General features: G+C 42.0%; 1 protein-coding gene across 3 annotated transcripts in view; it reads left to right on the plus strand.

Annotated features, from left to right (window-relative positions):
• LOC116040775 (plexin-A1-like) overlaps window positions 1-24,997 on the plus strand; it is a 300,695-nt gene that overhangs the window by 190,637 nt on the left and 85,061 nt on the right. For all 3 annotated transcript variants that reach the window (XM_031286410.2, XM_031286408.2, XM_031286409.2), the window contains exons 11-12: window positions 9,285-9,485; window positions 23,702-23,798. In XM_031286410.2, coding sequence (XP_031142270.1) covers window positions 9,285-9,485; window positions 23,702-23,798 — 298 coding nt within the window. The remainder of the gene's footprint in view (window positions 1-9,284; window positions 9,486-23,701; window positions 23,799-24,997) is intronic.

Consider the following 24,997-nt stretch of genomic DNA (forward strand, 5'->3'; position numbering starts at 1 on the left):
TCAAATGGCTTCTAACGCAGTTCAAAGTCCCTTTTATTAAAACAGAAGAGCTCCGAGTCTAGTGCAATAGGGTGCCTGCCCTTCTTCCACCTGAGACTACGACTGAGGAACTTGGGTCATTTGTGCAAAATAGATGAAAAGTCTTCCTGTTGAAATGAAGCATAGCGGATGAGTCACGAATCCAGAATAAAACATGAAACAGGTCTCGCAAAGAGAAGCGATCGCTTTCAAAAGTTTTTGGCCCCAGTGAATTTGCATACTAGACATTGCAATATCTTTTGTTGTGAAGTTGGCTGTGTTGTGTATTGCTTAGACTTTTCCGACCTAGGACCTTTGGGACCAAGAAACTCATTCTTTTGTCCCGAGACTAATGGAGGAAATAAACCCAAATACATAAAGGCAGATGATAGCGAAGTGAGTACATGTACCATGGGCTTTTACACTGACATTGAAAGGTTGGCTGATTCTTAGGTGGGTCACAGAAATCTCTTATTATTCACTGGGTCATGGTCTAAACTGGGTTGTGATCCTGTTTTTGGTTCCCACATGACAAGGAGCACTGTGTCATTTTCCGCTCACAAGATGAAACAAAAATTCATCACATTTTGATCCTGCGGGCTGAAAAGAAAAGAGAACACGGGGCTGTATTTAGTGAGGCCATCCTAAAGATCCTCTTGTTATCTGTCATTTATCTTCTGTGTCACCCTCAGAAATACATACACACACACACACACACACACTCACAAACAGATTGTGTACTTTATCGATCCACTAGCTGATGCTTATCGGCTACATCCTCCTCTTTGACCATCCAGACCTGATAGCATCCAGATAGTCACACAATCACACTCGGGCATCAGAGATACCACACAGGGCAATGCTATTCTAATGGAGACATGTGGGATGAAGAGCTCTGTAGAGTCAATGGAGAGGAGGAATTTTTCCATTAGGCACTCTATCTTTTTCGTTGCTTGATTGCTTACTACAAAGTTGAACTGTTGGACAAATGCAGACATGGCTCAAATAGCATAGAGCAAAATGTAGATTTTGTATTTGCATTTCCCCTGTTTTATGTGGCAGGTGGTTGGGTTTTGTCAAGCCCTGATCCATCATACTACAGATCGTGATTCTGAACCATAGCGTTGTTTTCAGACCAAGGGTTGATCCATAGACTGAAAAAGTAAAGCCAAAACATCTTGATCGCCCCCTGGTGGCTGACTGCAGTAAAGGTCGAAAATCCCACCCCCTCCATGTAAGTGGATGGGACAAGGGCCAAAGTACACGTCAAATAATTTTTACCCAAAGATGGTTTCTGTCATTTTAGGTAGTTCTCATCACACTAATGTCTGTTCAAGTGTTCATTTTGCTGATAATTTTTTTTTTTTTACTAATTATTTGATGCTATAAATCCGGGGCGGAACGTCATGATTGACAGCTGTGATTGGTTGCTTGGGTGTATGGGCGGGACTTTGATATCACCTGATCATTACTGGGCAGACTCTGGCTCAAAATTACAAGATGGCAGCGCCCGCATCTGGGATATTTTGGCTTCACTTTTGTACATTGGGAGGAAGTGGAGACGAGTCGTCCATCTTTATATATAGTCTATGTTTCAGACGCATCAGGCAGCTGTTTTCAGTGGACAACTAGTCTCACTTTGCCGGACCATCCACACGCTGCGGAGCGGAGGAGGGTCTGGCTAGTCCACACAGCATTCCGGGATGGGAGAAAAACGTGCTCTGGTTTATTGGCATTTCTTTAAACCAATCACAATCGTCATGGGCGGCGCTAAGCTCTGCACGGAGCCGCTGTAAAATAGTCGTGCGAGAGAAAACTCAGATTGGACAAATAGTCTAGCTAGCTGTCTCAGTTTACCATGCAGAGATCTGAGGAGCAGTCAACCAATTTCCTGCGGCACCGGAGCAATCCCGGAAGTGGAACGTCAAGGATATAGACTAGCGGACAAGCTACAGACTGCAGACCAAACCTGCTCAACACCAAACAGCAGACAGACAGTTAGCAACTAGCTGGTGAACACGGAGCATTTAGCAGCTACAGGGAGTGACTATTGGACTATTGGACCACTCCAAATGAATGATAATGTTGCTTCACAATTCCTGAATTGAACCTAAAATACATGTTTTGGTGGTGGGAGGAAACCCACGGCAACACAGGGAGAGCATGCAACAACACCATACAGTAAGGCCTTCCCTGTGAAGAATCATCCAGTACACAGGAAGACATGCTTTTAATGTTTGTGGTTTGTTTGGAATAACAGAACAAGGAGTTAGAATAACTGGTGATGGCCACAATATCTAAACAATTGAAAAAGCATCACCCTCAGAAACTTTGATTGACTGTGATGTCTGGGGGAAAAAAATCACAAAACTCCAACTCAGAGCTACCACCATATTTAATCAATATCTGGACAAGCGAGTATTTTATTCAATTAGCCTTGGTCATAGGGCAGAAAAAAACCAAGGGGTCCTACATCGCTGACAGAGGAGGAACAGCACGACACATACTAATGTACATACTAAACCAGTCTGCGATCAAACATCATTAATCTGCAGCAGCAAGGCCCACAAGAGTATCGTAGCACAACCCGGCTGCTGTGCTGATGGATATCAGTTTGTGTCTGGCCTTCGTTTGACCTGTCTACATTTTTTTTACATAAAGAGATCTACAGCAGTCAGTGCATAGGCAGCCACTAGGGAGGGTGTCTTATTGTACAGTGTGTGCTTTGGGTGCGAAGGAAAAAGCTTGAGTTTATGATGTATAGGTTGATAAAACTCCTCTCCATTTGGACCTGTCTTAATTTTTTTATGGGGGTAATACGAGACAGACACTGAGAGATAAAGAAAACGGTTGTGTGAGAGTGAGAGAAAAAATGTTTGAGGAGATCTATATAGATACAGCCTTATGACCTGTCTGTGTGTTGATTGAATGAGGAGATCTATTGGGATTACTGGCATGGCCCATTGCACGTTATTGTGGCCTCCTCTGTACATGCGTGTGTGTGTGTGTGTGTGTGTGTGTGTGTGTGTGTGTGTGTGTGTGTGTTGCTATAGGGACCAGAATTTGCAGCACAGAGGCACAGATGTGAAGTGGTCTCTGTGTGTGTGTGTGTGTGTGTGTGTGTGTGTGTGTGTGTGTTACTTTGTGTTAGATTTATTCTCTAAGGGTATAACTATATCAGCGTCTAAAACCGAGACATTGTTCAACAGATGACTTCCTATTTCTCTCCTGGGAGATGTGGTCATCATATCAGGTCATTTTCTTTCTTTCTGTGTGTGTGTGTGTGTGTGTGTGTGTGTGTGTGTGTGTGTGTGTGTGTGTGTGTGTGTGTGTGTGTGTGTGTGTTGGCAGTGGTCGATGGGGTCTTGCCCCCTCCTTTCTGAAATGGTTCACTGGACTGTAACGCTAATCCGTGGGGACCCTCTACACTATGGTGACCCCCCTGACACTTGCACACATAGACAAACACACACACACACAATCCCTCATCCATCATACTCAGAGTCTGTCAGCGCCTCGGTGGGGTGGCCTCATGGGTGACAGTTTGTAGCCAATCAGGGCTCTCGTCTCATCTCTTACATCACCGCAGATGTAATGTCTCCATCCTAATAGAAAGTAATTAGAAGTAAGGGAAAGGAAAGTAAACAGATACTACGACGACTTTAGGTGTGTCAGAGCTTCATAGAAGTTAAGTAAATGTCATGTTTTTCTCTGTCTTTCATCTCTAACATATTTTTTTAAATGTTTTTTTCTTTCATGAACAGTGTTGTCAAAGCATTGGGATAATTAAACTTAGGGCTGGGCGATATGGAGAAAATCAAATATCACAATATTTTTGACCAAACACCTCGATGTCGATATTGCAACGATATTGTAAGGTTGACAATTGGTGCTTTCACAAAATATCTTCCACATTTAGATGTTAGATAAATAACCATCATAATGTGGATATAATGACTAAGTGGTTAAAGGCAAATAATAGAACAGCTAGAACAGTCTGGTAAATTCAGAAAATGACATCACTTTACTGTAATGTAGCCTTTAAAACCAGGAAAAGACTAAACTTACCATGTAACGATATTACAATTCTTCAAAATCTAAGACGATATCTAGTCTCATATCACGATATCGATATAATATTGAAATATTGCCCAGCCCTAATTAAACTTCATAAACATTCACTCCTGCCTCCACATGTCATCTCTCTAGCCTCTGTTTGTTTTGACGGCCTGCTCAAAGTCTTCTACCCGGATAACATACGCTGTTCCACCAGCCAATGAAGGATGAGAAGGACGTGAGGAAAAGTAGGGTATGGAGGAGAGGAAAAGCGAATATGAAAATGCAGTAGAGAGTAAATTGGAAAATGGCTCTAACTTTCATATTATCATGACCATTTTTTTTATATCAACCAGTGCCTAAAAATTGGCCTAGGGACTCTGATAGAGACCTTCTTTTTTCTGAGGTCTTACCTTCCAACCTTTGATCACAGTGTCTGTGTATTTGGCCCCAAGGCTACTGTAAAACATCCAACATGCCTAAGACTTACTGCTTACTGCACAGAGCCAGAGGGCAAGATTAAGCTTTCGATCAGCGTGTGCGTAGCAGTTGGTGTGTTGTTTATGTGTTTGATTTGTGTATGTTATGTGCATTTTGGGTATATCTATCTAGATGTAACATTGTGTGTATGTGTGTGTGTGTGTGTGTGTATTGCTTATCTGGGAAATAGTTTGGATATATATAGGCGGCGTGTATGACTCCCATGTTGCAGAGCTCCACCCCTGCCTCGCTTTGTTGGGAACTTGACCTCCTCGACTCTCATCCCCCACTTTAATAAATTAGTGTATGGCTCCCAAGATCCCGCCTCTTCTCCTCCCCTCCTTCCTTCTTGCTTCACCTCTCCTCGCCCTTTCTTATCCGATGGTTTATCTCTGCTCATTTTCTGCATCACTGTTCATCCCTGACTTGCGCTGCACAAAATGTATATCTCAACAAGGCGTTTTTGTAGATATTGTGTGCTGGTAGTTACACTGGGAAATCTCCGGCGGCCATAACTGGGAAGCACGCATATGAATCTAAAGAAAGTTGTTTTTTGGGAAAGAGGATGCCGCTCAGTTAATGAAACTCTTGCCCCTGAATAAAATAAAGGTTGAAAAACAAAGGCGACAATGAGAGAGAGAAAAGATAAAGAGAATCAAGTGTGAGTGAGAGGAAGAAAGAAAAATAGAGGAGGGAAAGCGAGGGATTAGAGGAGTCCCCCAGGTAAAGAGATTGTTGTGTGTCTCATTGTTGGAAACTGCTCCACTATCTGATGCAGACTCAGCTCTGACACCTGTCAGCACTCCTAATGAAACTGCTCCCACAATCCTCTGCTCCCAAATCTTTTGTTCACTCCCTCCCTCTGTGTGTGTTACACACTCTTTTCCCTTTATGTGTTTGCACGATTGTGAGTCTTTGTACTGTATATGTGGGGAATGCCTTTGTATGTGTGTTGCTGCGTGTTGTGCGTATTATCATGTTCCTCAGAGGAATGTGACGCTGGGCTTTTTATCTTGACTCTGATGCATCAGTAATAAGGAACATACCTTAGGTGTGTGTGTCTGTGTGTGTGTGTGTGTGTGTGTGTGTGTGTGTGTGTGTGTGTTGCAATAGAGACCAGAATTTGCAGCAGAGAGGCACAGATGTGAAGTGGTCTCTCTGTGTGTGTGTGTGTGTGTGTGTGTGTGTGTGTGTGTGTGTGTGTGTGTGTGTGTGTGTGTGAGCGAGCATGCGTGTGTGTGGCAGCCAGACAGGATTTCCATGCCACAATTGGAGCAGATGCTTGAGCCCAGTCCCTCCAACATTAACAATGACTTACTTCAGACTAGACACTCAACCATCTAGTCAGACAGAGTATCTAGTCACACACACACACACACACACACACACACACACACACACACACACACACACACACATACTCACACTCACACTCACACTCACACTCTCTTTTTCCCAATCTGCTTCACTGGGCTTACTGGCATTGTTTTGATCTCTTCTCTGTCTCCTTTTCCTCAGTTCTTTCCTCCTCCTCTTCTATCTCTCTTACTACCACACAGCCATGTTCATATCATGTTAGATTCTCCGTAAATATGAGCGGCCAACTGGGATAAAACCTGGTACTGATAATTATAATAAGTAGCAGCTTTCACGTTACCCAGCTGTGGTCATAAAGTGGACCCAGACCATTCTCAAAAAAGGCAATCAATATTTGTTGTAATTAATTTATGGATAGTTTTATGCATTGATGTTTTCTCTTTTTTTGGCTACTTGGGGACAGCAGAACAAATTGAAAACCACAACACTGACAGATTATCACCTAATTAGCGCCTTCCCTCATTTGGGGACCAGCCAGCATACAGAGGTTTTATCAGAGCTTTTTTTGCTGAAAACAGCAAACTGCTGCAGCTAGAGATGAGGTTCACAAGGCATTTGCAGGCATTAAAACCAAAACAGCTAAAAGCTCTGTACAGCCTGTTGCATGGCTATTCTGTGTGGGTTTGTCACTACTATAGACATGCTTCACATTACACATAAGCCATGTTTCCATCCACACGTTTTTTAATGCAAATTAAGTAATATCGAATGGAAACGGTAAAATTCGATTGAATTTCATGAATATCGACACAAAGTTTGTACGTTCAATCTCATCGGATTTTCTCTTAATTGGTAAATGGCTTATTGGAAACGTTATTTGCCTAATAAATAATGAATTGCGATTAAGTTTTAGGTCATTTTGTGGTTGCAACATGCCATAAAATGAAGAAGAAGAAGAAGAAGTTTCAGGTCAATTTATGGTTGTAACCTGCCATAAAATGAAGAAGAAGAAGTTTTAGGTAATTTCCGTTTTCTTTGCAGACATGGCCGGTGTCAACAAAGACAGAAACAAGATAATTTTTTTTATTTAATTTACCAGCAAACTATAACGGCTTTTTTAAATAGCTGTTGTCTGGCCTTTACTTGCATCTGAATCATCACAGTGATGTTTTGTGTTGTTACAACTTTCACCATTTGTAGGTAGACAGCGCGATGCATTTTGGCCGGCAAATGTTGGCTTGAATGTTGTGCGATTCAGTGCGAAAATGAATAGAAACACCTAAAAATGTCTCAAATCTATTTAATATACCAATTTGACTGCAAAACAACATGTGACGTATTACAGCTTTAAGGGAACTTATTATAACCCATTATTATTCAAAATGCTCCCTGTGTCATATAATCTTTCTTGACTTTTCCACCCTTCACTTTCACATATGGCGTCAATGCTATCTGGCTGCGTGGGTGTGCTTTTTAGTTATGAGAGGGAGCATAGGTGTCTCTTGGTGCCATTATGTCCAAACCTCTACCCCCACCCCCTCCCAATCCTCTCCGCCATTCCCAGGCCAATCTGCAAGTCATTACCGATACTCCATTAGACAGTACCTCTGCACAGAGCAAACTCATATTGAGATTACTCTGCAGAGTATTAGGCTGCTGCTGCTGCTGAGGTGTGACTTGAATGTGTGAATAGAATGCCGTTCCCACTGATTTATCATTGCAGATATCAGCGTTTGCTATCCTAATAGAAAAATTATAGTCTGCTTAATAGCGCTTAAAGTGGAATACGACTTAATTTATAAATTCTATTTTGATATTTGTATGGCCTTTATGATTGTTTACCGCATCTCCAGATGAATACCAAACACACATTAGTGGATATATCTTGTTCAGTGGTAATTACAGCCTTTGGGATATTGCAAAGCCTCTTTTGATCCACTTACACTGTAGAGAATGTCTTCATAAGTCACCGCCTTTTACTGTAGTCAGACTTAATATAAATTTTAATTTTCTACAAACAATAACTTAAGCATCTCGTAACAATGAATAAAAGGCACATTTCCTGACACTTAAATCTCTTGAAACTAGTTATTCGTTCTATTAAAGAGTGAAAGTTTACACCACTGTTTTACTCGTTTTGTTTAAAGCTATAGTGCGTAGTTTCTGTCTCCTCCATGAGGAATTCTAAGTAATGACAACAAAACTGTCGGTGCATCCACATGACACAAGCCTTCCGTGATCGCGCACCACCCCCCAACCCTCCTCCATGCAGTTGCTAGTAATCAAGGAGGACACGGAGGATTAAAAAAAAAACATGATGGACTCTTCAGAAGAGGTAATTATCTTCACTTGAGTTTCTCGCTGGACGACACAATCTCGTGAACATAGCCATACTGAGAAATACAGAGAGAGTTGTGTGGAGCTGATAATTCTTAAGTCTTAATTAGCTTTGTAGCAACTTTTTTGCATTATGATGTAAATTCAACACACTGATGATAATCACTGTACTAGCAATGCCACACACATTTGAATTAAATCTCGTTAATTGAACCAGTTGAAAACACGATTTGAAATACAAATGAACTCTCGAGAATGAGCGGTGATGTAGCATGGATTCCAGCTGACAGCCGCATGTTGTCTTTTGATTTACTTAGGGCTGAAAGAACGCTTAGAGATTTCAATTATTTTCCTTCCAATTAATATGGTGCAAAGCTTCTGTTCTTGCCAAATGTCTTATTGATTGAAGAGCAGCAGGGATCCGCTGAATGGAAACGCTGACCCCTCACTCGTCTCCCTCTCTAATCCGGGAGAATTAACACTGCCCGTGTTCCTCAGAGACGCTGCCTCAGGCCCTCATTTTTGTCCACGCAGAAAGAATCAGAATATCCTTTAGTGTATTCATTTAGTCAAAAACATACCTAATATCTAGAACAGCCTCATTAATACTGGGAAGGGTTTGATTCCAAAATGGCGTGTATTCATTTTGACAAGTAACTGCCACATTCAATATTCAGTGGTTCATAAATAGGAAAAAAAGAGTTGATCCTCAAGAGTGTTGATAATTTGTAAGTGGAGGTTTTAGGCTGCCTGGGTCTTCAAACATATTCCACCACGAGAACAAAGGATGCTGAAAATAAAAGGATTCATAGGTAATTATGCACATAAGGGGAGTTTTGTAATGCCATGCTGGCATTTCTAATACACAATTGATTACTTGTCAATTCCTATAGAACACATTGCTTTTTAATGTATTTTGGAGTGTATAGGATCTGTTCTTTTTCTGTCAGTGGATAAGATGTCCGTTTTCTTTTACAGCAGCATGTCCGGAACATCCTGTCCACTCAGATCTGCATCCCCTGCTTTCTTTTCCAGTCACGTCTCAATTTCTTTATTCATATTTCTCTCATGTCCAGGAGTGCCCTCAGATCCTGCCCTCCACCCAGATCTATATACCTGCTGGAGTTATGAGACCGATCACCCTGCTGGCCCAGAACCTGCCCCAGCCCCAGTCCGGACAGAGGAACTACGAGTGTATCTTCCACATCCAGGGCAGCACGCACAACGTCCCGGCTCTGAGGTTCAACAGCACCAGCATACAGTGTCAGAAGACCACGGTAAGGACTAGAAAAACAAACACAATCATGCACACACAAGAAGTCACTTAGATTTTCAGGGAATTTACGGCAGCTGATATCCCCTGCAATGTCTGTTGACATGATGAATGTGACTGTCTGTGTTGGCTAAAGGGGCTTGCTATTGACTGATTACCATCTCAGCCAATCCTAATCAAATGTCTCACATGCTCCGACCAACCCCAGCTCAGCAGGAGCCCCATTGAGGACAGCCATGCTGGTTTAACTATTCATAGGCTTTACAGCTGGTTAGCTGCCTTTTGAGACAGAGAGAGACCAGCATTAATAGACTGGTGTGGCAAATGCTTGAAACTGAGGCGTACTGTATGGCCACAGGGACTGATTGTCGCAAAGCCCCTCTCTCTTCATTCCTGCCTCTTTAGCCCTCAGTCAAACTGTCACCGCTAATAAGCAGCAACCATTTCAGCAATTCTAATTTCCTCAGCTCCAATCAGGGCACATGGCAGAGGGGAGGCATTTTAAAACGACACCAATTATGACTTACTTAACGAGACATATGATTAACATGCGAGCCGCACACCGCAGCGCTCGATCACGGTGATGGGTCCAATAGCAAGTCCTCGCAGTTAAAAGGCAGCAGGAGCCAGTGTGTGGCTTTGGCAGCTTGGCAGTCCGCCTCTTTCTTCAGCATGTCACACACTTGTCAGTGGCTCCAGGGTCATTTAGCCGGCATGCTGTATTACCGGAACACATCGTTGATTCGCGGCCACTCGCTGTTTTTGAACGCTACCCAGTCAAAGGGAAAGAATGAGCTGCAGTGATGTGATCCTGGAAGTCATTCTGCCTCTGATGTTGGATGGTGACACGAAAAGTAGTTCTGGGGAAAATTATTGAAGTTGATTTCCGGATCCTAATGATGGCTCCTACAGTTCTTTTGTGGGTTTTTTTAAAGGTGATTTGTGCATACTTAGTCGCTTGTGTTGGCTTCATGCAAGCAAGTATTCTTTTAGATTTTGACGTTTTGGGTTGCTATTATGGCTTTTTGTCAGATTTGTCCTCAGTGACCTGACTACTTGAATGCCTATTGAATAGAGGCTGAGCTGCAAATAAACGTAATTGCTGTACCTCAAGTTGAATTGGTCAAAGTTAGACACATAATTAAAGGAATTCTGACTTTTACTATTGAATTACTCTCTATACCCTCGGCATGGTGAGACCTTTTCTAAGAAGTAAGTCCTGACTTAACACCAGTGCTTCTAAAATATTTTGTGTGGGTGTAGAAAAACCTTGCTGTCGGGCAGAACCCTTGTATCTCCATATTTCATTTAATTTTTTTCATAAATCAATGCTATTGGTCACCCTTTACGTCTGTCTGTGGGTTTTACAAATATTTAAAAAGTGACAAGGCAATTTCTTCTTCGTCAGGTAAATAGCTCAATAAATGTTTTCAAATGAGCCTCTTTTTGTTTCCCTAAAAAAAAAAAAAAAAAAGGTTTTGGACATACAAGGTTTTCACCCGACAACGACGTATCGCTTGAACACCACAGCTGTATTATGTTAGTTATTTTTGTTCCCTCTCATTTGCATTCTATGTGTGTTCTGAAAGCCCCCCACACCACCAGGCACCAGCCCTTCCTCCAGGAAATAACCATGTGCCGTTTCCATCCCCAATATTTGATACACTACATACAGTCACCACAAACCATTACTACTGCTGAGAGTTGCTGATGGTGGAGGACAGAGACCTTCCTCAGCAAATCTCCAATTCACTGGCAAACTGAATGGATGCAGACACACACACACACACACACACACACACACACACACAAAATCCTAGTGTTCTTTTTGGAGGAGGCAGGAAAAATTGTAAATATACGGGCCTAAACACAACTTTGCAGCTGGTAATGAAGGCTGTGTGTGTGTGTGTGTGTGTGTGTGTGTGTGTGTGTGTGTGTGTGTGTGTGTGTGTGTGTGTGTGTGTGTGTGTGAGCCTTTCTCTCCACCCCCTGCCTCTCTTCTCGTCAGATGGGACTGTGATAGGATCCAATTAAGGGAGCTGTAGATAAAATGATGATGAATTGCAGTGGTGTGGTAGACTGACGGACACACACAAACACACACACACACACACACACACACACACACACACACACACACAAACACACACACACACACACACACACACACACACACACACACACAGACACACACACATATACAAGCCTGGCAAACCACTAACACAAAGAAAGAGAGAGCCAACGAGGAGGTGAGGGAATTAGGAACAGACAATGACGATGCAACAAATAGTTGATGGAAGAAGGAGAAAGAGGAAAGAGAGAATGGGAAGAATAAAGAAAGACAGAGGGGAGGAAAGAAAGACTAAGCTCAGCAAACAGACTTGGGAAAACAAACAAATGAGGGAGAAACAGATGGAGAGAGACTGTATGTGGAATATAAAAGATGTGCATGTTTGAGCAAGTGATGCTGAAGAAAAAGAAAAGCATGATCCGTGCAAAAGTGAAACTGCTGAGATTAACTAGAACCCCAGAGGGTGGAAGAACAGTTGGGACAATGTGGGTTTTCACATTTCCCTATTCAGTTGTGCAGTACAGTAGAGAAGGCAAGTTATTAATGATATATTGTGTCACATTCTAGAACTCAACAAGTACTCTCAAGATACTTTCATACCGTACAGAAAAGGGGCACTATACCAATTTAACACATTCATTTCAGTTAACTTTGATTATTATACTGTCTTCTCTAGCTCTGGAAGGAACTTTCTAAAGTCTGACAAAATGACATCATCAGGGTTAACTCGGGCTTGGAGCCTACAAAACGGGTGGTGCGGAGTTTGAAAGACATATAGGCATTTAGGGAGGGTCTAACTTAAGACTCAAGTTGCATTTTGGGAAGCGTAGGACACAGTGTTTTTCAAGCTTGACCATACTAAGAACTAAAAGTCAGGATATCTTGGATTCTAACTATTCATTTTCTAAATCTGTCTCTGTGACGTGCACCAACAACACCAAAACAAATTCCTTGTATGTGTTACAAACGTACTTGGCAATAAAACCATTTCTGATTCTGATTCTGGTGAGTCCCTCAACTTTATGGAAGTGCAATATCTCATCACGCAGTTTTTTTTATTTATTTTTTTTATTTTTATTAATTCTGTCCGTGTGTATGGGCAGGTTGTGTATAGTAAGCTTTTTGCTGAAATCAGCTGCCTGCATCTGGAAGAAAAAACACTGATGAGAGCCTTAAGTGTGAATCAAGTCGAAGGCCTTTTAAACAAAACGAAAAAAAAGCTGAAAGATGCTATAACGACCCATAGAGCTGAGAGAGCTGCGGAGTTGGGTTTATCACCACCAAAGACACATTGCACATAGTCATTTGACACATTTTCAATATTGAAATATTGATTAGTGCAGCTTTAAGAAGCTAAAACGATAAAGCACGCTGGTATAGTCTCTTAGCCCAGGTGTAAATGGTTTCCCTTTACCCGTAATTAGGTTCTTATAAGCAATAATAAATGTTTGAAGGAAAAATGAGAATGAAAGAGTTAATACAGAGGATCAGCACACAGAAGATCTATCTATGATTGAGAACATGTTTACTTGCTACCATTGTATTGAGCATTCTCAGTAGGGAAGTGTGTGTGTGTGTGTGTGTGTGTGTGTGTGTGTATCACAGCTGGCTGTGACTGGGACAGTAGAGTGTAATAAATCACAGAAAAAATTAGCCAGCAGTAGATATACACTCCTCCATTCAATCTTTCTGTCTCTTTGTGCATTGTTTAGCCCCTCGCCAAACACTGAAACATTGAACTCGCATACTCAAATACACCAGGGACCCGCAGTACGCATGGATGCGCACTGGGATGTTAACAGGAAAACACACGCTGGGGCGCGTGCGCACACACGCTCTCAGGCACGCACAGATAGGACGCTGTGTGGATACCTACTGGTTTGTTCATGGACAAACACACACACACACAAACACACATTCTCCCCAGGGGTTTGGAAGCCCAACGTGAAGCAGACATATGGAGATTCTCCACATGATCTTCTTCCTAATCATGTGGAGCAGACGGAGACTGTAGCATCAGCAACAACCAGCAACCTGCTTTACATGATTTATTACACTGACACACATAGGCTATCAAACACTGTGTGTGTGTGTGTGTGTGTGTGTGTGTGTGTGTGTGTGTGTGTGTGTGTATGTGTGTGTGTCTGTCTGTCTGTCTGCTTGTATGAAGTTCCCACTGTAAGTCCATACTTCTGGCACTGTTATGACTGGCATAGTAGAGGTTTAGAAGGATGACTGTGACTGTGTTCGTGTTCACATTTGTTCACGTTCACATTCCACAAATTGGTCTAGACTCTGCTCAAGTGTAGCTTTTTCCTAATTTTTACAGTCTTGATACATATTATATGTATCAAGACTAATAGCCCACATGTACACACACTTGTACAGATCCCACATGCAAATGTTCATCTGTAACACTGCCTCCCACCAAATAAGTCAATATACCACTAATGTGCTTTGCCAAATAAACTTAGCACAAAAAGTAAGGAAATTTGTGTTTGATAAATTATTTCTCTGTGGTAACAATGCTTTTTGGTAATACATCTTATATCGTTGGAAAGCCTGTTTAGTTCCCTTTCAAATGGTGCCCCATTTGTAAGGAACATGCATTTGTGGGATGAGCAGCAGCACTGAGTATGTGGGTTGCGCCCATGAAAATTTTTCCAAATCTTCTCTGCCAATGCCAAACAGCTTATTCTGCCATTGACTCATTTGGTGTTTGGTGGATTGGATGATTGAAGTTTGAAGAAACAAGACATATTGGCAATTTAACAATTTATTCATTTCACAAACAGGAGCCTCAGTAGCATGTGGAAGAACCATACACAGCCACAACAGCCTGGCACCTCCTCCTCATGCTGGTCACTAGCCTGGTCACACACTGCTGTGGGATGGCATCCCATTCTTCAACTAGCATTTGTCGCAAGTCAGCCAACGTGGTTGTGTTGGTCACTCTGGCACGAACAGCACGCCCAAGTTGATCCCACAAGTGTTTAATGGGGTTGAGGTCATGACTGCTGGCAGGCCATTCCATCCTCTCCACTCCCACATTCTGGAGGTAGTCTCTGATAAACCCCGCCCTGTGGGGGCAAGCGTTGTCATCTTGGAGGATAGAGTTCGGTCCCAGACTGTGGACATATGGGATTACCACTGGTTGCAGAATCTTATCTCTAAATCAGGCACCTGATTGGCAGCACCTGGGGGTACCAGAAGCTCAAAACAAGTGTCTATAGCAACAGCAAAATAATCTGTTTGGCAATGGCAGAGAAGATTTGGCAAATTTTTCATGGGCGCAACCCACATACTCAGTGCTGCTGCTCATCCCACAAATACATGTTCCTTAGAAATTGGGCACCATTTGAAAGGGAACTAAACAGGCTTTCCAACAGTATAAGATTTATTGCCAAAAAGCATTGTTACCACAGAGAAATAATCTACCAAACACAAATTTCCTTACTTTTTGTGCTAAGTTTATTTGGCAAAGCACATTAGTGAGAAAAGGTAATTGGTACCCAGCTTACTGCTGTGTTCAGACAGAGTGCAAGGTGATTTTGATTAGAGATTAGAGACATCACCTTTGCATACAATGTCAAATTTAAAGACATGAGTGGCCACAATTATCTGAGAATAGCATGGGGCAGCGCAAGCATTCTGGGCTCAGTCAGAGGCTGAGCTGCCACACAAAGACAGCCACGCTCCCATCATACACACAGTCAGTGCGTCCATTAGACGAATGACTAGAGGTGAAAATTCACATTACTTTCTGTTTGAACACACTTTTGTAATGCACGTTGTAGGGGGGGATTCTGGGGTGGATGGTTGGGCGTACAAAGCACAGGACTTCGACACCAGAGGCTGGGGCTTGTGGTCTGTTGTTATAGGTGCATGTTACTAAACAACACTTAGTTAAAGTAAGGGAAAGATGGAGGTTTTGGTTAAATTCTGACAACATCCATGTGACTGCATGCTTCCAGTCAGTGTAGACTTTCTTTCTACATTTAACTGAGGCGATGGGCTTTTTCTAACCTTAACCAAGCACTTTGAGTTGCCTAAACGTAACCATTAAAAACCTTAGTCATGCTCATAGACTGTATATATTAGTCTACGGTCATGCTTCAGTTACCATGAGCAGATATTGTAGGGAAACAAATACAATCTGTTAGCAGTGCAACACTTTGCAGATATGTTCAATACGAAGGTCTTCTGTGATGTCGGTAAGCATTATGTTTCTTACAAAAAGCATTTGCTAATGCGAATTAGTTGCACACACACACACATGCACACAGTTTATGACTCATCTTGGATGCACATGTTCTATGATCGTATTACAGGAAATCACTAAAAACAAATAACAGCCAAAAGCACATACTCGTTGCAGATGTTGCTGAGAAAGAGACGGAGGAACAGAGAGGAGCAACTTCAACAAAAGTGAAATCAAAAGTCAAAGTATCAGGTCAAGTGTGAGTAATTATTACTTACATTTACATATTTTTTATTTATCGCAACAACAAAAGGTAGAGTTAAACATATGCAAAGTTGTTGCAAAGTCTAAAAGGGATTGAATTGAACTGAAATGGGGGACTTGTCTGTGTATGTGTGCTCGCAGTGTATTTTTAACACACATTCAGGTATCCTTCAACATGACTAATTACATGAGTGTGACCTGCACATGGACGCGCGCACACATATGCACACAGCTCTCGGTTTTTGTCCGTTCTCCCCCCTCACCAGCCATCTGTTTTGTTAACATCGGCAGTTTTCAGTCCCTCAGACGCTCAAGCACGCACACGCACGCACGCACGCACACGCACACACACACACACACACACACACACACACACACACACACACACACACACACACACACAAGCCATATCTATTCATACAATCCATGGGGACATGCAATCCATGGAGACGATTCATGTAGCGAGAGAATAAACGAGTGCAGGAGCAGATAACGAATGAACCCAAGCCAGGCTGGTGTGTTACTGTAATGAGGGCAGGGACGGCTTTGTGCTCACCTTGTAGTTTTTACACCTCCTCCCCTCCCTCTCCTTTTTTCTCCTTGTGTCACCTCGCCTCCCTCTCTCCCTTGTACCCTCTGATTGCCCCTCCTCGTCTCTGTACCTCACTTCTCCCTTATCTCATCCTTGTTTTAAACGCTTCTCTCTTCTACTGTCCTCTACCCTTTTACGTCCAATTCGTCCTTCTCTCCCACTTTCAGTTTCCCCTTATTTTCCTCTTGCCATCCCTTACTGGCTCTCATTGCTTCTCCTCTTTTCCCTTCTCTCCCTTCCAATCTCCTCTCCACGTTTCCTAATTCCACTCCTCTCACTTTCCCCTTATCTACTCTTTAGCTGTCCTACACTTGCATCCACCCAACTTTCCTCTACTGTGTCCTGTTCTTTTTCTCCTACCCTTCCCTCCACCTAACTTCCCGTTCTCTCTTCTCCTCTCTCTTCCCCAGGGGGGCCTACACTATGAGTTGGTTCAGGTAGATTAATTACATGCAGTGACATGGAGGAGCCGGCCAGAGGCTTCAGTAATGAGTCTGATTACTCATCTCCAGCAGCTCCGGGCGCTCAGGGGAGGGAAGTCAGGACGGCAGGCCAGCAGAGAGGCCGCTCAGTAGGGGGAGAGCAACTTTTACCCACAGGGTTCCACCAATACAGAGTTTTTAACAGCACTGGTGCCATTACTTGTAGATCAAAGCTATACCCAGAGTCAGTGACGTGATGCCGATAGTCAATAGCTGTTCAATAACAAGCCGCAACCTGGGGGTCTGAAAAGTGAAGCCAATGTGGAGGTGCCTTAAACCTGCATTCTATCTCATTTCCAGCAGGGGGCGACTCCACTGGTTACAAAAAGAAGTCTGATTGTATAGTCTATATACAAGTAAGTCTATAAGAAAATGGCCCTTCTTCTCACTTGATGTATTACTTCAGTAAACATTTACTGAATGGCCGCAATTGATAGTTTCAAGTATGCTTAAATACAACTTAGCGTTTAGCTTAGCGCTACTCAACAGCTCCACCCTCTCGTCCAAACATGGTCATTTCTAGCTCCAAAACCAAGATGGCAACAGCCAAAATGCCAAACTCGAGGCTTCAAAACAGTAACGTTAGTCCACAAACCAATGGGTGATGTCACGGTGGCTAGGTCCATTTTTGTTTTTACAGTATATGTTCAATCAGTTAAAAAAGAGAAGCACCCAAGAGGTAATATTTCTTGAAGACAAAAGCAATACCTGATCATTTATAGATGTAATCAATTAAGCAGAAGGCCAGCTGGACAAAAATCATCTAATCACCACCAGAAGAATGCCATGTATGGAAGAAACCATACATGGAGGGCCAAAGAGGTTATCCAGAGTGGGATGGCTGTGATACAAAAACATAATTAAATGCAGGAAATGTGGAAAACATCAGCATGGATAATAAATCAGAAAAACAAAAGACAGCAACAGTTTCTCATTAAGCCAAGAGTAAAACGAAAAGAAAGACGAGATGATTTAAGGGAAGGTGTCCAATTGCTTTCAGCCTGTGGTTCAAAACAACAGGGATGTTAAACTGGAATGGATCTCTGGAGTTCTTTATTTATTTTTGTTCAGACATTTGACATCGTCTTAGGAAAGACATGCTCATTAGTTCCAGTTAGAATACAACCCAGTGCATGTCAGTATATTGGTTGAACCCTGCTTCTGCCCTCCCGCTTTCCTTCTAGTAACAATCTGCATTGTGAGACGCAGGGTGAAAACTTACAAACCGTAGTGTTGAAAAGGGAATTTCATCATGTACAGTTTATTACATACGGCATAAGATTGAACTGTGAAAAGTTATTTGAAACAAGCTAAAAACAGTCCAACAAGTGAAACATTCTGCCATCAATATGCGTTGTTTCCTGTAGTTTAGGTTTCAAAACAAAAGTTTTGTAATATTTATCTCTTTTTAGCAATTAGTATAAATGTATTAAAGCACTTTTGCTTTAGCATGCTCACCTCTCCTCTCAAAGTATCTCAGTCTAAGATTGTCATCACTCAATATTCAAAAACAGATCCTTTTAAAATGTTGCCATTTTGTAAAGACAGAGGTAGTGGCTTCAGTGGTGTGCCATAATTAGACGTACTTTCATGCCACAGTTCTAATCATGATATCTGAGTATCTGTCGTTTTCAAAGGGTAACAGGAATGCAGAGCTGCATTCCAAAATTAGACTTCTGTCCATCCTAAAACTTCAGGCATCGTTCCACTGAGAAGATGAAGTAACAGATGACGACAGTGACCCTGGACAAAATATCACTACATTGTTGATAACAACTTCAAGTTTTTGTGAAAAAAGTAGATGCATTATGCTTGTAAATTGAACGGTAAGTTGTGGCAAAATACCTGCACCTTATATGCCACCCATACTTCTAAATCTCATTAGAGAAGAATTTCCAGAGGTCATAGTAGAGTAATAACTGGTGACTGACAAGACCAGTGTGATGCATTATTAAAGTGTCAGCTTAAAGAGATGCTGAACTTAATGCTCCCCTAATGTGACTTTAACATTTTTTAGATAAGGTTTTAGCCACGCTAGCGGCATGGCTCTCAATGTGAGTTTGGTCCACATTGAAATATCTCAACAATGGCTGGATGCATTGAAATGTGTGGACTTTGGTACCGATTTGTATGTCCCTTTTAGGATACATTGTGTGGACTTTGTTGATCCCCTGACTTTTCTTCAAGCTCCATCATCAGGTTAAAATTGTTAGTTTGTCCAGTACTTTCGTTCACGGTCATATACCTGCAAAACTAATGTCATTCCCACCAGCCTCAGCTGTACCTTGTGTGTGGTGCTTATTGGCAAATGTTAGCATGCTAACACGCTAAACTAAGATGCTGAACATGGTAAACATCAGATTGTAAACATTGTCATGGTGAGCAGCGTTGCGGTAGACTCTTGTAGTCTTGTTCTCTAATGTATCTTTTTTTTTTTCTTTTTTTTTTTTTTGACAAAAACTACAAGATCAAATTAGGATCTTCTGGAAAGTTTTACACTTTGCAAGTTCAAGGTGTCCTGAGGTTTAAGCAGTAGTTTAATTCTAAAGCGGTTTGAGCTGAACTTCTTCCTTCCTGAAATCCCTCTTCTGCTACTTCTTTCTCCTTCTGCTTCTTCTCCTCTCCTGAGTCTTTTTCCTTATGTTTTCTTTATTTTCAGTATATAATCAGCCTTATCATTTACTCCAAAGTGTCCCAAGGAAGCGAGTTAGTGGGTTGATGCTCAGTGTGACTGGGTGGCACAGTGTCGCAGTTTCACAGTGTGGTTTGTGTCGGCATTCTAAGCCATGTGACAGTATGAATAAAGCATGATGTGGCGGGCAGCAGGGTGGGCAGGGACTGACAAGAGAACAAGCTTACCCAGTGTTTTTGGTGACGGCAGACAAGTCGAAACCCTTAAAGTTTAATGGGGGCCACACCACAGAGAGAGGCGTATGTGGGCATGTGTGCCCTGTGGTTTTACTGGTGCTGGAAGCTGCCATACACAGGCCTTTAAACAGTGGGACGTATTAGTGATGCTAACAGAGTCAACGGCCTACCTCATGTGTGATGGATCAGGGTCACACTGAAGTAGTGGGAAGGGAATAAGACCAATCAGCTTTTCCTTTGTGTCAAAAGAGTGTTTTGGTTGAATCCCTTCGGAGCTGCTGACCTCCCAGAATCCTGTGGTCTCAATGGTCTGTGTTTCTTAGCTGTCTCAATAGAGAGCCAGACTTCCCACATTCCTTCTTCTGTGGCTGCTCACAATGTCTCTTTTTTTTTCTTTTCCCTCTATTTATGCCCTTCTTTTTCTCCTATTCATCCCTTTATTTCATCGCCTTCTCCTCGAGGCTTTAGGCTGAGCTGAAACCATTACTGATCTGAAATAACACGTTTTGCTTTAATGAACATGTGTATCACTTACCTACTTTGCGTGTACACAGGGCACCCATGCAGCTCATTATTGTTAAGTAGGCCCACCCTTTTAGTCTATTAGCGCCAGCTTTACAGATTCCATGCCTGCAAATATGTGTTACAGCCTTGCAAAAGTAGCGATAAATAAAAATTAAATGCTTCAGCCATAAAGCTTTCGGTGACGTAAAGTCCTGTGGGCACTCCGCACTTCAGGATGGGCTTGGATGAGGGTAAACCAGATGATATCAAAGCATCTATGAATCACTGCCGTTATGAATTATTTGTAAAAAGATAGTCTCTATAGTGTGCTGATAAACAACCCTCCTGAAACTTACATTAATATACAACTAATGTGCAGTAGTAAATATGTTTCCAGCTAGATTATATTTCTTTTATCAACATAACAAGAAAATGTTAATATTAAACACATTTCGAATGTAAAATGTTCATACTGAGTGCCTGCAAAAGATTTACTGCCAATGTATTTTATTAGTTTTCCATTTGTGCCGCTGGCAACTAAAAGGTTTAGTTGGGCAACTCAAAGCACAAGATCATGGTCCTGGTAGAGAAGGCCAATGCAGATTTAAAGCCTGAGACAAGCCATGCAGACTTATTTAATATTTCACCAAAACCACAATATTTCTCTTACCTTAACCAAGTGTTGTGGTCGCCTAAATAAGAATGTCCCATTGCAGTGAATGCTTGTCCACATTTTTAATTTACCTACTGTATGTTTGCTGACAAGTGTCCCCTTGTGGCCATGCAAATAATGGCAGTCATCTCTGTGAAGTAAAGGTGCACGCAGCATAGAGTTTAGATTCTCTGCCCAAGCCTAAGCCCGAACTTGACCCGACCCACGGGCCGGGTCGGGCCGATATTTTCCACCGCTATAATTGGGCCGGGCCGGGCTGGGCCCTTGATCAAGCATCATTACTTTATTAGCCTAATTCAGTGGGGAGAAAGCTATGCCTCTCCAGCTTCTCCCGTAGCTCTGGGTAGGCTACATGTCCTGCACTGACTTGAGTGTGAGGTAACCTGTGCTACATCGTGTCTCCCCCATCTGCAGCACTGTTGTCGGCCAGTGCGTCAGCATGCAGACCGTTTCGAAGGACAGTATTAATTAGGTGACCGAGACAAGAAAGTCTCCTATATGGTTCCAGGGCTTTGATTATGTTGCTGCCTTGATCTGTTACCCACACTATTCGGCTGAGGGAGCTGCTAGGGTCGAGTTTTTTTTTACGTTTCTTCATTCGGATCCATTTGTGATCCATTCCATTCTGAATAAACAAACCGCGCAGTTTACATGCTTCAGATTTCTGTAGTTCCAACAACTCGGAATTGTAGTTGAGAACGTCAGTTATAACAGCCCTCGTATAAAAAAAATTGTCGGGTTTAAATTGGGCTCGGGCTCATAATTAGAGTTAATGTGTCGGGCCGGGCCGGCTCGGACGCAACGTGCACGGGCTCGGGTAGGGTCGGGCTTGATTTTTTTTGGGCCCGATCTAAGCTCTAATGCAGCATGACCTTTTTATAACCATTAAAAAAAGTTTTTTTAGTGGATGGTTGGACCTACAAAGAGTTCGAAACTCAGCGTTGGTTTCTTTTATCCATGATCATGATCGTTCTCGAACCTTAATCAAGTAGCTGTTGCTACCTCAACGTAACCAAATCTTCACCAAAAAAAAAAATAATAATAATAAATAATAATAACCTTTTCCCTTTGCCCACTTTAACCTTTTCCCAATGATTTTGCAATATAAGGTCTTCACGTTTACCTCATTGGGAAGAAAGTTGCCAATAAAGAATCAGCCTTAGCGAATACGTACTGTATATATGGCAAAGCAAATTAATGTATATTGTTTTTAAAGATAGGGTTGTTAACTTATGTGTAGGAAAACAAAAACAGCCCAACTTAGGATTTTGACTTTATCTACACAAAGAACATCATAATCAAGTATGAGTATATTATCACTCTTATGATATGTTATGGTATTTGAGACATGGTAGTCAGTCCCTCCAGAAAAACGCTATTATGCGATTGCATAATTCAATGCATAATCAGCCAAAGTCCGCATATTTATGCAGGGCCGCATTTTTTCAAATACGCCGCACTTTCGCCGCATAAATTGCCAATTTCCGCGCAAAATATGCAGGGCTTGCATGATTTCATAATCCCCGCATTTTCATTGCAAAAAAGTCACATATATCTTAGCAGAAAGTTGAAAAATGTTGCGTTTACTTCACACAAGAGCAGCCATTTTCCTCTGTTGCCATGGGAACGTTATGAAGTGACATAATTACGCGACGTGAACATCATCGAAAAGCTGCAAACCCCGCGATGCTGTGCGAAAACCGCGAGCCATGATGAAACCGCAGTTTTTGCAAGTTCCCGCAATTTTTGCAAGTTCCCGCAGTTTTTGCAAGTTCCCGCAATTTTTGCAAGTTCCCGCAATTTCATTGCATAAAATTGCATAAATATCCCGCATATTCCATTGCATTTTTTAAGAAAACGTGCCGCATAATCAAGGATTTTTGCCCGCAACAATCACAAAAAAACTCAGCATTTTTCTGGAAGGACTGGGTAGTAAAGTTTTGACTGTATCAAACGTGTGTGCAAACGTGTGTGTGTGTGTGTGTGTGTGTGTGTGTGTGTGTGCATGTGCATGTGTGCATGTCGCAGGCCCCATTGCCCGTCTATCAAATCCAGTGTGTCAGGGAGCAAATTGGAAATGTCAATTTCACTTTACACTGCTCCGCATCTTATCTCTCCCCTACCCTCATCCCAGCACTTAGCTCATGTGTAAATGAATAAGGTCCTCCCACACGTCTTCCACTGTCTGATTTCAGTCTGCTTTCTCCTCTCTGACCACTTCTCCTCCTCCTCCTCCTCCTCCACTTCCCTCACTACTTCTTCTCTTATCTCCCTCCATCCTACCTCATCTCCTCTCCTCCCTTCCCATTCCTGTCTCCATTCTTCCATGCCCATTCAGCTGTAACCCATCTGTTATTTCTCTGTGTGTATTTATGAAATATGTCTGTTTTGGTGAATATGGATTTATGCATGCGTGCGTGCTCGGCCTGTATCACTGTCTGCAACGAACAAGCCGGGGCGAATGACTATGCAAATGAAACGATGTCTCATACAATTCCCAAATTTGCATTGAATCCATTATAAATCAGCAATTTCTCACACACTCCTTGCCTTTCTGTTTCTCAGTACGACTACGAGGGAAGTGACATCAGTGACCTACCAGTCGACCTGTCCGTGGTGTGGAATGGAAACTTTGTCATTGACAACCCGTCCAACATTCAAGGTAGAAACTTTTTTTTGTGTGTGTCTTTTTAACCGTCTCTATTCTCCACTCTCATTTCGGTGGAGCACTGTTGCTTGGCAAAAAGAAAAAAATTGAATCGGTTTTGTTTGTTTATCTGTCCATAATGATTTTCTGTGAAGCAACAACATTGTGTGCAGTTGTTGTCCCCTTCATGGGAAATCTGTAATTTCATTTTTTGACAGCCGTCAGGGAGAAAGGTGAAAGTGTACCATCCGTTTGTGGGGGAAAAAAAAAAAAAAACACTATTATTGTCTCCAGGATGAAAGAGAGGCACAGGGAGTGATTGATGGGTGGTGATGATATTAAACAAACATCCAACAAAGAAATGAATAGGGATGGATGTTAGAGAGGAAGATAAACAAATGGCAGAAGAACGGATGGAGGGGAAGAACGATGGGTGGATGACAGGTTGATAAATGCACCATGTAATGGTGGGGCGGGGTAGATGAGAAGAAAGGGATTGATAAAGAGAAACCAAAAGCGACATGGAAGGATGGCATTTATTATTTCTAATCGCTATTTGTGCATGAAGTGGAAAACAATTACCAGTTCTAAATTCTTTATCAAGTGTAATATACAGGGTGGTGGAGGCTAATGATTTTAGACGTCCCATTACACAAGATAATCTAAGTCTTGCTCTCAAGTGTGTCATACAGTTTTTTGCTCTACATGTGCATGTATAGAGTCAGATTAAGTAACCCTTCCTATTGTATTCTCTTGTTTTTTTTGTGTGTGTTCTTTCCACCATTCGTTTCAGTCTTTAGGTGACACACGTTCACGTTTTAATCTCACATCAGTTGCGTTCTATCTGACCTCATTTTGAAAAAATGTCAGACATGCAGTTCTTTTTGCAGATTGCTTGGAAATTAGTTGCTTATCCGTCACAAACTAATTATTCTGCCTGTGTAATTGTTTAAAATGTGTTCCTTTTCATATTTCCAGTCTGTGCTGAAAGAACCTGCTGTCTAGGGATTATACGTCCTAAAGTTTAGCATGTGCTGAGAAATATTGCATCTGCCACTACAAAATAAAACTACAAACATGTCTGCGCCATCAAGCAGATACAACCTTTGTAATTTTGTGTCATTTATTTTATTTAAACAGGGACAATGCACAAGTTAACATTAACCTTGTATAAGAACAAGGAGAGATGCATTGTACCAGGTTGTAGCACAAGT

Source organism: Sander lucioperca, chromosome 12 (genome assembly GCF_008315115.2).
Source record: "Sander lucioperca isolate FBNREF2018 chromosome 12, SLUC_FBN_1.2, whole genome shotgun sequence".
In the NCBI taxonomy this organism is placed as follows: Eukaryota; Metazoa; Chordata; class Actinopteri; order Perciformes; family Percidae; genus Sander; species Sander lucioperca.